This window comes from Aythya marila (genome assembly GCF_965140915.1).
Source record: "Aythya marila genome assembly, chromosome: 3".
In the NCBI taxonomy this organism is placed as follows: Eukaryota; Metazoa; Chordata; class Aves; order Anseriformes; family Anatidae; genus Aythya; species Aythya marila.
Genome location: NC_139044.1, coordinates 59,480,880 through 59,495,991, shown reverse-complemented (window position 1 = coordinate 59,495,991; position 15,112 = coordinate 59,480,880). Strand labels below are relative to the sequence as shown.

General features: G+C 37.0%; 1 protein-coding gene across 6 annotated transcripts in view; it reads right to left on the bottom strand.

Annotated features, from left to right (window-relative positions):
- DOP1A (DOP1 leucine zipper like protein A) overlaps positions 1 to 15,112 on the bottom strand; it is a 62,454-nt gene that overhangs the window by 19,096 nt on the left and 28,246 nt on the right. For all 6 annotated transcript variants that reach the window (XM_082756098.1, XM_082756101.1, XM_082756103.1 and 3 more), the window contains 8 exons: positions 12,782 to 13,406; positions 10,034 to 10,308; positions 9,214 to 9,366; positions 5,382 to 5,482; positions 4,286 to 4,545; positions 1,568 to 3,575; positions 1,356 to 1,467; positions 198 to 380 (listed from right to left, as the gene is read on the bottom strand). In XM_082756098.1, coding sequence (XP_082612224.1) covers positions 198 to 380; positions 1,356 to 1,467; positions 1,568 to 3,575; positions 4,286 to 4,545; positions 5,382 to 5,482; positions 9,214 to 9,366; positions 10,034 to 10,308; positions 12,782 to 13,406 — 3,717 coding nt within the window. The remainder of the gene's footprint in view (positions 1 to 197; positions 381 to 1,355; positions 1,468 to 1,567; positions 3,576 to 4,285; positions 4,546 to 5,381; positions 5,483 to 9,213; positions 9,367 to 10,033; positions 10,309 to 12,781; positions 13,407 to 15,112) is intronic.

Here is a 15,112-nt window from a genome sequence, read left to right as displayed (position 1 = left end):
AGACTTGCTGTTAGCTGATACATTTACGTTTAAAAGCAGAGTCAATACCCATTTTCTTGGGTCTTGTTTCTCAGGTGGGTGGGTAGATTAGGACAAATGTATTAGAAGTCAATTTACATTTAAGGGAATGTAATTGGATTTAGTTTGATGAAGGTATTTATGTACCATGTAAACAATATTATCCCTGACATTCTGACCTTTGTTGACCCAAGATTAATAGTGGTAATGGATGCAGCAGCGGCAGCAGTAGTTTTCTCTGAAGAGTCTGCAAGGTGAAGGATGCTCCACAGCAAAGTCACAGAAGACATGATCATATGCAGGATAGACAGGATCCCATTGCGTGCTTCAATTAAGTGCTTCTGATCTACATTAACCAAAAGCTAGAACATTTCAAGGGAAGAGGGGAAGAACAGCATTAAATATCTACACAAATAACATTAGTAAAATAGTGTAAATTGAGACAATGTACATGGAAGCTTTAAACCAGGACTCTTTTCCAAAACAGCTTCTCGGTAATTTTTACAGTACTACAGGCTTTGAGTTTATCAAATAATAATAGATTAAAGAATCTTTTGACTCTCAGTCATTCAGAACGGAACATGTTCTGAACATGTGGTACCTCATGGCTACAGCAATCAATTTTGTATTATCTGCCTACACCTTTGCAAAATATAATTATTTCAGAATCTGAGGTTTAACAAATACATTAAGCAAAATTACTTACTTGCACAGACAATAAACACTTCTCAGTTATTTGCAAATGAATGGAAGGCAAAGGGGAATAAGAACAAAAATGACAAAACCAAGATAGACAGCAGAACAAAAGTTTTCATGTAAAATCTGGGCCAAATTCTTAAAAGAGACTATGCTCTTAATATCAGAATTGAAAACATTGCTTGACTGAAGACAAATTGTGAATATACCAAAGAAGCAGAAAGAAAATATTTTGACATATTGCGTGATGAACATAATCCAGCCAGAAAGTGCCAGATATGCATCAGTCTGCAAAGTTCCACAATGAAGTCGTAATGAAGTTCTAAAAAGTTGCATTTTAGAGGTCCGAAAGTTAAGGAATTCCTACTTCATTGTTTCAAGGGAATAATGATAACAACAGAAAAGTCTAAGAATACTCTCTTAGAAGTATAATTAGTAGAAAATTATTGTTCCGTTTAATTGAGATGTATACACTATCCATGAAAAACACATTTACAACCAAGATTACTACATGGCTATTATTTTCCTCACTCAGACCTTCAGTTTTGTGCAAGTACCTAATAGAAGCACATTTATACAATTACAGTCCTTAATTTGACATATACTGCACAGGAACTTCTCAGATACCCAAGTAAATTTACCTGATGATATTGTGTAGATGGATCTAGCAGGCAGTAATGAATTATTGTTGTAATCCCTTCTAATAGAGTAAGAACCATATCTGGGGGAGTGACTGACGCCATCCAGAGAGGCCTAAAATAAAATATATTTTTCAATGAACTCATCCAGCAGCAAAGTAATTCAACACAATTAAATTTGCTTAAAAAGATTATACACCTCTAGATATACTTACCTATTATCAGATAATCCTGTTTCATATTTATATTGCTGAATTAAATTATCCAAGTTCCTGCAGAGCTGAAGAGTCACAGAAACAACCACCCTCTGAAGAACCTTTCCCATGTAAGGCAAAGTGGAAGTGATAAGGCCAATCCACTGAGGATGCATTTTACAGGCACAGTGTTGATGTAAAGCTCTTATCACTGCGCAGAGAAACATGCCTTGGCAGGTTATTGGCTGGGAGTGTAAATACTGAAGAGAAGTCATCGGCTGCTGGGGACCAATGTGCTCCAAGTCTGTTATGACAAAGTCGAAGCCTGTTTCGTTTTCCTCAGGCACAGTCATTACTCTGTGTTCCAACACAATCAGCCGCTGAAGCACTTTTAAAAGCTGTGACTGTAGAGTACTGCCATTGTCAAATTCATCTTCAGAAAAATTTATAAGGCTGTCTTCAGAGAAACCTTCTTCTACGGCCACTATGTTTTTTCCAGCCATCTTTTCACTGTGCCATTTCTGTGCGCTAAAGATAGAAGACAGCAGACAATGCAGGATCACTTTCTGAACCTTGCACTTGGATAACATGTCCGAAATAAAACTAGGAAAGCCTTTTGCAGAACTTTCTATAACTTTGGCCAATTCAGCAAAGAGAAGTGTCAGAATTTCTATACTCATCATTTGCATATTACGGTTTCCTATCAGATCTTGTGAGGTTACTTTAACGTGAGTTGGATAGTGGCTCCGCATGTAATATAAACACAAGGAGATAAGAATTTCTATGTACATAGAACTCCGAAAGTTATGGTTAGAATCAACTGGGATGTGACTATAGAAATCCTTGCCCATAACAGATATCCGATGCCTGGCTAGGAGATTCTGGAGCAGTGAGAGCTGAGGAGTGTATGCATTGTTGACACTGGTAGTGGAGATAGCACTTACGAAAGCTGAGGGATTTGTCTTCAGAATTGCTTTAATTGCAGAAAAAGCATACAATGTCCTTGAGGAGTCATACAGCTGGAGATAAAGCAGTACATGTTGATACAAGGGATGGATATTAAAGTTGGGAGATTTCCGCATTCCTGGGGACCCCACATCACTCTCTATTTCTGATATTTCCCCTTCTCCACAGCTGTACCAGTTTTCTAAATCAAGGCCATCACTAAAGAAGACATTTGTTTGTTTAAGCTTTTCTGTTTGCGCTTTCTTCTTCTCTTCATCTTTCTTTTTGGCTATTTTCACCTTAGGTTTTGCACCTGGTTGCTTACCAGCCTCTTTAACAATTGTTTCTTTTTCTGACGTTTTTTCCGGCAGTTTTCCTTTGAAGTTGAACTGAATGCTGCTGTGGCTCCGCTTTCTGGACTTGGACTCTGTGGAAGCAAGAGTGAGATCTGACAGGGATTGCTGGCTTGCTGCAATACAGGGTGAGGAGTTATTTCTTGAAATTTCGTCTCTTAAGCTCTCAAGTCCAGTCTCAGTTGAGGCTGACAATAACTGGGAACTGTCATTACTAAGCAAACTACTTTGGCTACTTTGAATATTTTGATCTTCACTTTTAGTCATCTCCTCGGGGTTATCCAAAGGACTGAAATTACATGAAGTATCCTCGGAGTGCAGACTGTGTTTAACTGGGTCATTCTCTTCTCCAAGACTGCTTACAACTCTGCAGATAAGGTCAGTAATGACTTGTTGCACAATTTCATCAGGCGAGTCTTCTCTCAGAGTCTGAGAGCTATCTTGAGCACTCAGGCTTTCTGTTTCCACCTCGTAGCTGATGTTGTCTCCAGTAGATGACTGAGAACAGCCAGAATCAGAACTCTGCAGTATTTCAACCTGATTGTCAGGAAGATCAAAATCAGACACAACCATTGGAATGGTCTCACTGCTGGTACTTAACAAGGAAAGCCGGTCACTCAGAGGGTTGACAGTCAGGCTGAAGTTCTCCATTTCATCCATAACAAGCTGCTTTTCATTGCCTTCTTTAGGTATAATAAGTTGTCCTTGGCTTACAGGCACGTGGGAAAATGCTTAAAGAAAAACATGAAAAAACTATTTACATGGTATCTTGTTTTTCAGAACAGAATTTAGCGTTTATATTTAGAATTTAAACTATTATCAAGACTTTAAATTAAATAACAGTATGGTAAATAGTTCCTTTTCACTTTAACGCAAAAAAAAAAAAACAGTAAGTAACAAGTCACACATTCACATAAGCAAGCCAAAAATACTTTAGTAGTAGACCTTAACAAAACATAATCTCCTTGTGAAGCCTTATGCAGTCTTATCTACTTGTGTTTTGACAAAAAAAGAATTATTAATATGTTACTAACAATATAGAATACATGCAAACACCTTCAAACTTAATCAGTATGTTTTCAGTCAGCCCCACATCAGTGTTCCTAATTCACAAAAAAAAAAAAAAAAAAAAAAAATCTAATTTCTTGGTTAAACTTCAGGTCATAAAGTTCTACTGAAGTCTGTAAGACATAATAATATGCTCTGCATTGAAATACTTGTATACTGTCTTAATCTGAGGGCAGTTAAACTTCAAAGATACTTCAAGGCTGTGACACCTAGCCTTGAAAAAAAGTGCACAAAAGCACATAGAAGCAGTGGCCATTCTAGCACTTTATTTTGCTAGTTATGCTAAACAAAAGTCTGCATTTTTAATATTGCATATAAATAGCAAATTAATAAACTCATTAATGAACTTCCTAGAGTATTCTTGTGTACACACCATCAGCACAGCTGAACTTCTGCATAAAGTGCTTTTCATTTTCTTCTTCAGGGTGATAGGGAGACTTAGTCCAGTAACATTCAGCCTGTACTCGTTGAACAGAAACTCGCTGAGTTTTTGGATGAAGAAGCAGTAGGAGCAAAGGTTCAAGAACCCTTGCAATATCATGTCTTTGAAGTACTTGATTTAACCAGGCTTGTCCCACTGACCATGTAGAACCATCCAAGCTGTTAAGGCTGTCCAGCATGATGAACAAAGATCTAGAACAGAAAGAACGAACCTCACATATTCTACAGGACTCAGTTTAATCCCATTTCATTCTGATATATGACAAATTTCTACATATCAGAATGTAGATATGTACAACGTGCAACGTGTCCAGCGTGCAACGTGAAGTTCTATATTTTAGTACAGCCTGATGAAGAAATTGCCAGGAAAAACTAGCAATAAAGTCAGTAACACAGCTGCTGTAGTAATAGTAGTACAGAGTGTTACAGTATTTGTACAGCTACCAGCATAGCAAAGTTTGATTGCCTATAAGTACTAATGCAGCATAAAATGATAAACCTTAAAATGCCAATTCACATAGCTGCACGGACAAGAAGATAACTTATTCAAAGATCTTTTCTTCAAGAACTGGAAGGATAAATGTATTTGACAACTCAAAGCCTTTCAACCAACAAATCCTTTCCAGACTTCTTTTCCAGACTTGGGGAAAAACAATATGTGTATATGACTGAATTTACTGTTTTATAACCTCCAGTATTCATAAGCTCCTTAACTCTAAACACAAAATTTATTACCACTTCTGCAATGAGTGACAGTGTCAAGCCAAAAAAATAACCTCTTTACTCTGCTTCCTACAGCTAAGTATGTACTGGAAAAATTAAACATGCATTTTCCCACAGTGTTTGTGCTAGCTTAGGAAGATGAGACTAGCTCAGAGTCCAGATCATTCAGCTTTTTCTAACAAGGTGGTCTGATACCAGAATGTAAAATGTATTTCTCTAAGTTCTGGACACTATATGCTGCCACTATGACATAGTTAAATAATTTTGCCTCAATCTTTCACTGGATCATGTTTGCCATCACCAACCTGTCAAAGGTACGGCCAAAGGAAGAAGACTTGTTAATATGAAGGTCCCGGGTGAGATGCCATAGCACTGCAAACTTTGCATGAGCTTCCATTCTGACTTTCTGTGAACAAAATTATAAGTTGGTTCTGTTAAGATACATCAGCCTCTGTTAAGAACTGAAAAACAGAGCTATACAGCAGCCTACAAAATGTCAATAAATTATTAAAAATACTTTTAACTGCATGTTTATATCCTATTTTCAAATAGTAAGAACAATAGACAACAACAGATCTCTGTCAACAATTACCAACATTAAAGATTCTTCCCTCTCTCTCCCTCTAGATCTTGGCTGCTTTAGTTTCCATGTACTTAAAACCTTTTCAAGCCACACTTAATGTTGTAACTGGAGCAATACTGATCTTACTCTCCTGAGTTGCACGTCTCTGTTTTCATGGAGTTTATCTATACCAAGGCACTAGAAGAGATCATAAGGAGAGAGAAGGAAGAAACATGCAGGGCTTTTTGAACAGTCAAGGATACAGACGCAGAGAAAAGTGGCAGACAGAGAAAAAAGTATTTATAGATAGTTAACCAGCTGGTAGTGTCTGAAATCATGGGATTAAATACAGTAACCAAGGAAACAAGGGAAAGAAAATAGGTTGACTAGAAAGAGAGACGTAAGAATTCTCCAGCTAGATAGAGAACAGTTTATCAATAAAAATGCCAGTTTTTGCTTTGGAACTCATAGCTTTGTTGTGACAAAAAGGACATGGTTACCACAGCAGCTGACTTCTTATGACTGCTAATAACATGGAGAATGTTTAATGGTGAAATTGGTATTTAACAATTTTTATGCCTTCATCTCTTTACTGTGGCTGATCAAAGGAAAGAGTTATTGAGCAAAACTGTAAACAATAGTAAATGCTGCACTATAATACACGGGTACATCTGTTAAAGACAGCTTTATCCATGAGACAAGGAAGCTACTAAGCACTAGGATTGAACAAAGCACGAAAATCAGAATGGTTACACCGAGGAAAGCATCAAGCAAAATTAAAGTACATTCAGGGTTTAAACTAAGCTACTGAATGAAAAAGAGAGACAAGATGATGAAGATTTTCACTTGTTTGTTTTTAAAATATGTGCTTATAAAGAATAGGTAAGTATATTTACCTCTAATCAGAATGAGACCAAACCAAACAATTAATGCTACTGTGATAATCTGGCATAATTCCAGATTTAAACTACAACATGCAGCCTAAGAGGCTTTGCAACAGCTAACACAACTGATATCTGCCACAGTAACACAAGTTTTAAGTAAAAGCTAAAAAAATCTGAAAGTTACAGAACGGATAGAAGATACATCACATCAGAGGTATACTTAAAGAAAGAAAGAAAGAAAAGAAACAAAGTAATTTTGGAAGGAAAAGAAAGCATGACCTGTATCTAGAAAAAAACCTTCTAAAACAAAACAAAAAAAACAACACTGCAAACAGTTGTCCAAAAACAATTCCCTCATGTCTGCTGAATAGAGAGTGGAAATTACAGTTCTTAAACACATGCAGATGATTCCATGTAAGTCCTTGCAATCCATACTGGTAAGATGCAAGAAGTTACTGTCTTCACAGTAAGTTTGACAGAAATGAGTGAATGCCACATCGGCAGTCACAGCAGCCCACAGACCAGCACAATATAAATCATTAGCAGCTTTATAAACATGCCAACCTGTGAACTGAAGTGATTGACAAACTGGCTCATAATTGCTTTTGTTGATCTGGTTACTCTCTGGTAGAAAGGCAAAAAGGCAATTACTTCTAAATGACATGGCCATGAATTGTCAGAGCATGTAAGGAAGTAATTTCCTACCATTCATTCTGCTGGGGCTGTGAACACAGTTCATATGTTTAAAATTTAGAGTGGTACAAAGACCTCAACTCAAATGCTGACAGCCACCATCTAAAACTAGTTTCTAGGGGAAAAAAGTACCCACCATGACAAACAGGACATCTATTAACCATAGTAAAAGCTAACCATGTGCTTTATATAGTGGGCAGCAGAACATAACTTTTGATAAGGGACAAGATCTCCTGCATAAAGTCTATGTGTCTCTTAACACTGAGAAGCCCTATTTTCTATCATGGGACCACAGACATAGACATATCATAGACATTAAAGAAATAGTCAGTGATATAAGCACCGTCCAGCTTCAAAAGCTTTTGAAAAGAGTACTTGATTTGCACTAGCTAAACTGACAGCAAAAAAGAAGTTGTCAATACAACAGCCAAGCTAGTTTCTAAAAAACAGTCAGCAGTGAGCCAATAGACTTCTGAAGAGCAATGAGGAACAGGAGAAATCTACCAAGTTGGGTCATGAGCAAACACAATAACCTGTGGCAGCAGAACAGGAGACAGCATAAGTTACAAAGTAATAACCAGAAACCAAATATTTATTACAGAGGCAGAGAAGCAGCTCTCTGATCACTCAAGAGGTTTTACTCAAAGTATAAGGCCATGGCTGTTGACAGGAGACAGAGATGGAAAGTAGCTTTAGCAGCATACTGAAAAGAAATGCACAGGCAACTCACAACCCAGCTGCCATGTCAGTTAGTGTAGATTAGGCAAGCACCATATTTTCCAGACATTGATGCAAAGAAAGCTAGCAATTACTGCTACAGCAGTTTATTAGTAGCCCTCTGGAACTGAAAAACAAGTGAACACTCAGAATTCAAATCTTTTAATAACAAATTACTACAGAAGAGAGAGGCCACATGAGATCAAAGAATAAAATAGTGCAGAAGACTCTCCATTGAAATTATCTATTTATTGCAAGTCCTCTACTTCCCAGTAGAGGAAACGAATCCCACAGGAACACTTTAGCTGGAAATAATTAACCAAGAGAAGTGTCAGAAGATGGAGCTCAGAAATATATAGCACAGCTCTTGGAATCTGCACTTACAAGCTACTCTTTTGTCTATTATTTACATTTATTCTTAGAAAAGAACCAGAATCAGATAACGTATGAATAGTCAGAAGGACAAAAGAAAACAAATTCACTGCTGCCGAAAAGAGAAAGGATATCAAGGCAGAAGCAGCAAAGTAACAATATCAAATGCAGCAGACTCACAAGGATGTTTCTCACAGAAAGGGAAAGGAACTGAAAGCAAATCTCATACTGTATAAGGAAGGTGGTGACAAGAAGAAAGGCAGTTAAGGAGGGCACCTCTCACCAAAGAGAGAGAACCACACATCACTGTCTTGAGAGACAAAAATCCAACCTCGCTATCAAGAAAAGTGGCAGAAGCAGAGCAACAATAAAAACTTCTCCAAGTTTTATGGAGGAAGGGAAGCAGAAAGGCACAGAGGGCATTAGAACAAGGCACAAGAATCAGATGAAATAGAGGGCACACCAGAGGGCTGAACTACAGTTGGTAAGGGCACAGCAAAATAAAGTGCTTAGATATAAAGAAGCTGTGCAGGGAGAGAAGAGTGGTCAGGAGAACTGGCATGGAATACAGAAAATCTAAATTCAGTTACTACCACTGCAAACACTTTTTATAGGTTTGTGAAACTGCAGGATATCATGAAAACAGGGATCAAATACAGAGATAAGATTTCTTGTGAGAGGGAATACAGGAAAGGGTGTCAGTGTCAGGGTGGATAAATCTGATGTTCTGCATGCAAGTAAAAGATTACACTTTTCACAATTGAAAGAATATTACCAATACAATGCAACATTTTTAAAATACAGAAGTTATTTACAACACCCACTGAGGCACTGAATCCTTTTTCCAAATATAGTTCTCTATGAATAACCATACACTTTAGTCATTTTTCAACGACACGAACAACTTACTTTGTCTCTATGAGTCAGCTGCTGACTAATAACATCTTCACAAATGCTAGAAGAGGGAACAAGGTTGTGCAGCTGGTAGAAGAGCTCCACACTCTTCTGGTGATGCTGGGGAGTTCCGTCACCCAACTGGTCCCAAAGAGTTAAAGCTATATGCTTTGGACATGAAAACAGAAGTTGCAAGAGAGACAAGTGAATGAGTATCATGCCTTGTTTTGTTCTAAACTACGTTGAGCTCTTTGCAATGATGGGAGACATTACATCTGATGACAGCATATGACAGCCATATAGGCAATCTATAAACCTGTTTTTTTTGTTTGTATGAACTTATGCATCTGTTTGAAACGCTGCAATGACTAACTACACAAAAAAAATCCTGCTAAGAGATGGAACTCAGATATCTCCAGAAATAAACTTCCATTAGCTATAGCTTACTACGTAATGTATTATATATATATTATCTTTTATAAATTATTTCTTATGTAGCTTCAATGCAGAGTGTGGCTTATCAGAATCCTACATTATGTATACCTTCATTTCATGCCCCTAATAGTTTATGATGCTATATGATCAGTTTTCATTTAAATTTTCAAAATACAGTTTCAAACAAGTGTTTTCACCCAAGCAGTCAGCAAAACAATCAGAGTGTGAAAATCCACTGTGTATTTCCATTTAGAGTCCAACACGGATTACAACTATTACCAAAACACTCCACAAGGAAGTCTTGTTTACCAGACCAAGAACAGTAAAGTAGCCAAGACTGTCAACCACCAGCCAAGAAAAAAAAATCTACAAAAAACATTAGTGAGATGCTGCATTGTACCTTGAAGAAATCCGTCTTTTCAGCCATGTATCTCAGATTGCCTTGAGTAAGAGGAGGTCTGATAACCACGGCCACTCTTCCCTGGTTAGGACTAAGAGGCTGAGCGGTGTCCACACTGTTGAGATTTTCTCCAGTGACAAGAGCAACAGATTGAGTCAATCCAACCAAGTCCATCACAAGGGAAATAGTAACGCCTTGGACACTGAAATCACTTGCTTGCTTGCAAGCATTCATTAAAGTCTGAAGCCACAGAGGGGGCTGTACTTGTTCACAGTCTGAAATAGAAATCAGAGATGGTGTTTGCATTTAACAAAAATTCTAAATGCTATGAATTTTTCATCTTACATTCAGAGCCATATGTACATTTGTCCTTTATCTTTCATATTTCAAACTGCTCACTGTACATGTTTAGGGACAGAAATACTTCAACGTATTTTTGACTTAAAAATTAGCTAATCAAGAATGCAAGACTATATCACTTCCACCAAAACTTTCATAGCTAAAAATAAATAGGAAAAATCGAACAAGGAAGAGAAAAATACATTGTATGGAATTGCATCCACACAATTTCATGCTTTAGACAAGACCGGGCTTTTAGTACATTGCATAACCCTTCATTCACTTTGCTCCTTCGGGAAATTTATAACCAGCAATCGTAAAATAATAATATAAATATTATAAATTATATATGTAAATATCACATACTTGACACATAAAGTATTGTATATAATACATATTAACTATATATAATACAATGTATTATTATTATATATAAACTAAGTCTAAACTGGCAAAAAAAAAAAAAAAACAGAGAGCCTGCTGGAAAAGTGTAAAACTTAAGTAAAAGCATCTGCAAAAATTGATGCTTTGGGTTACAGAAGATAGATCCTACTAGACCATACTCTGCTTTCACTGTAGGCTGTTGTTTTCCCTGTTATAACTGTCCCCTCACTTAATACCATAGAATAGCTTGATAATCTAAGTGTCTTTCTCTGAAGTCGGATTCTTTACTCAGTTTACAGTCAACTCTACAAGTGAGCAATGCACCCTTTTATTTCAGAGGTAATAAACTATTTTTTCTTAAAACGGAAAGACTCTACTGATTATATTCCTAAGTTAGGCAAATGCTTCTACACATATTTGTATCTGAAACAAAACCCTTCCAGCTGATTCCAACCACCTACAATTCATGCTTATTCCTCAAACTGTTTAATAGACTGCAAATGGGAAAATTCAGATGCCGAATAAGCAAAGCAAATAAGACATTTAGCAAAGTGAAACCAATTCCTAGAATCACTGCCTTCACGAGAACACATTATTACTCAAGCTTTACCAGCTTTTTGCTTTAGAGCTTAGAAGGCAGTGACGATCCAAAGTGTTAAATCCACAGAAAAGTAATAAGCAGACAGCTGATATTTTTAAGCTTTCTCAGTCATCTGACATAACACTCATTTGTAGGCTGCTAGTGTTGGAAAAAGTCATAAATTATGTATTTCAAGGTCATATTATAAATGATAACCCGTGTTAGATCTTTTACAAAAGGTAGAACCCTTTGAGCATTGCAATACTCCTAGTTAATAAACAACTGTAACCAAATTCCCTTCAACTGACAGATATTTTATATTTTGGGGTCTCACAAAGTTATAAGCTACAATCTGCTCCTGGCTAAGGCATATATAATTCATCTTAAAGACTACGGGAACAGAAGAAATCACGTTAAATCAATGTGCCTGTTTCAAAAAAAAACCAAAAAACAAAAAACAAAAACAAACCACAAAACAGAAACACCAAACCACAAAAACTATCATCCTCCAGGAGGTGCCAACTGCTTTTAAAAGTTATCGATAAGAACAAAAAGCTGCCAATATGAAGATTCCAAGAAAAAACGCAAATGAAGCCAAAATTCTTGTAATTCTCATTTTGTGCAAACTTCAAGCTTATTCACCATGATATCACTTTAATACAACAGCTGTCAAGCTACAGACCAGAAGAAGTTCTAATTCAACAGAATTAGAACTGTAAATGGAAGAATTTACAAACTGCCAAAAGGATTATCCGTCAAAAAGTCACACTTCTACAGTAATCCCAAACTGTCAACAGTTAAATCACGTTCCTGTATCTGCAGAGAGAGACACCTACTTGTGAACACATTCGCAAAACCCACCACTTCTATTTTCCTTTTTATTTGCACATAATGCAATTGCGGTTAGAAGAATGGTTAGCAAAACCGTCCCTCAAGGAAACAACTACTTAACCTTTAATAGAAGTGAAGTAATATTAATGAATTTCTTATCTGGTATGACTTCTAGTGGTCAGAATCTTCTATTTCCATATACTCCACAAAGCAATCAAAATGCACATCAGTCCAAAACTACTAAAGTGAAGCTAGAAACGTGTTTTCTAATAGCAACACTTGATATCACGTATGACAAAGCTGTATTATTAACAGAACATTCCACATTGTAAAGAGGAACATCTTAAGGTCTGAATTCTACTCTCAGGCTTCAGTCGGTATAATTAGTATTGGTGTGACAGATATAAATGTCGAACCCCATGTCAGCATTGTCCTTGAGGAAATCTATGAAGAAATAGTTGAGTTTTCAAAAAGCAAACTAATTGATGAAGACGAAAACGTATATTTCTAAGAGGAATGGCAAGCTGCAACACAAACACAACATTAATACTATTACTTTAAAAGTGTTTTGAAAATAAGTACTTTAAAAGAGAAGAACAAAGAGTTCAGCTTACCAACTTCAGGCTTCCCAGGATGTAATTCTGAAGTACGGTTTCCCTCAGCAATGTAAACGGGAAAGCTCGAACATTCAAGATACAGCTGACAAGCAGCAATAAAGGCAGGAAGGTATTCTTTTGGTGTTTTTTTCTTGTTTATTTTCTTTGCCTTAGCATCTCCGTGCAATTCTCTATCCCATTTTGTGGTCTGTCCTTGCTCTCTACTGGGATCTACTGGAAGCTCTGGCCCTAAGGGCTGAGACAAGGAGCTATTCTGAATGATATACAGGTTGATAAATCTGGTTAAAAACTGTTGGACGTACTCCAAACAGCACTGCATTGCAGTCTTTTGTATTGTTTTCCCGCTTCGAGTTGCTGTCCCCTGCGTTACTACGGAAGGAGGCTGTACAATGGTTTCCTCAGACCCCACAGTTGACGCCGTCTCAGTCTCTGAGGACGTGCTACCTATAATCGGAATGCCAGGTGCACCGTGACCTTCGTTCAGTGCCCTGTCAATGTCATCGGTTGTATCTGCCTGGTATTGCACAAACTCAGTGAATCCGCTTTCTGATGACCGGCTGCTCGGAGGATTTTCACCATCTTCAAACACATCATTAGGATTGTCAAGTGAAGCTGATGGCACCTAATTGAGATAAAAGTTTGACCATTTTAAATGGGTTATTTACTAGTAAGAAATCATTTACCTATTTCTCCATTTGAAAGCAACAATTTTATCCCATGGTTTTATATCTACTCATATAAATACATTTTATGCAAAAATAACGTTTGCATTTTTCTTTTCCAAGTTCTTTCAGTAAGTTTGATAGACCAAACGATGAAAACAATTAAAAAACATTGTCCAGCAAACAGAATACCTTAATTAAAAATAGACACGATCATGATAGGAAGAAAATGTTAACAGCAATAATATTTAAAGAATTCTGAAACACATATGAAAAGGTATTTAATACAGCATCATAAACCAAGATATTCATACACCAACAGAACACCCTCACTTCCAGCAGGAAGCAGAACACTAATTGATGTTACTTATAGTCATTTTAGCCAGCAAGGTTGTTTTAACAGTACATTTTAGCATGCACTTCTACAAAAGGAAAAGATAGTTATCTGTTAATCAGAAAACTGCTGCAATCATAACAGAGTAAAAAATGTCTGCAGGCAAACAAGGTAAAAGTAGATGTCAGGAAAGAAGAACAGGAAAACTTACGCGTAGAAAAGTATACACTTCTTTGTTGACACTTTTGAAAATCCCACTGCACAAGTAAATAATTACATTAGATATTACTTCATCAAAATCTAAAAAGTGCCTATACCTATCAATTCTGAAAACACACATAACTGATGAATGATTCCTACTCAAAAGGAATTCACAGCAGCTTTCTGTGCTGCTCTAATCTCCCATAGCCTGCTGGTAACCGTTGTCACAGCCTCTGCTTGCTGGAGGTGAATGAGGTGAATGCAGCTCAAACAGCAGTACACGGATCAGGGGGAGTAAGTGCAGGTAAAGTACACGCCTACAGACTTCTCACCAAGCTGTTTTAACAGTGACAGCAGATGTTGCCTGAGATCCAGCAGGCCCAAAGTTCCATCTTGCTGTCTAATGTCTTAATCAGTACAAGCCTCAAATGTGTGCTCTTATTCAAGCATAATCGAAAGATCTGAGCAAGTTTTTTTTTTTTTGTAAATAAATAAAAACAAACATCATTATGTATATAATGCGTTGCATCTTGCTTTACCAGAGACAGTAAGAATCAAAACTAAAGTTTGCTTGGGATAGCTTTCACTATGTTAATACAAAGGAAAAAGTATGCAAAGAGATAATAGGTGATGCTATCTTTTGAATTACACCGCACAAGAGACTAGAAACAAGGGAATTAATTTTGTTCTCTTTTAGTAAAAGCTATGGTCACGGATCAGTCAGTTGTAATTGAAAGAAAAAGGCCTGTGAAGGTTCAAGGGGCAAAAATACTCCATTAAAATAGGTTTTATAAAAAAAAAGAAAGCCACCACAGGCTGGGTGTCAGCTGGCTAAAAAGGATCCTGGATAAAGGATGAGATAGGATCCTGCATAAAGGATGTGTGAGTCCTAATGAACAAGCTGAACGTGAGCCAGCAGAGGACCCTTCTGGAGATGAATACAAACCATATACTTGACTGTATTAGCAGACGTATAGCCAGTATGTCAAGGGAAGAGATTACTCCCCTCTGTTCATCAGTTTTAAGGCTGCATCTAGAATATTGTGCCCAAGCTTGTGATAATTAGTACAAAACAGACACTGATGTACTAAAACTGAAGTGGCTCAGTGGAGGGCCGCGAGAGAAGCACTT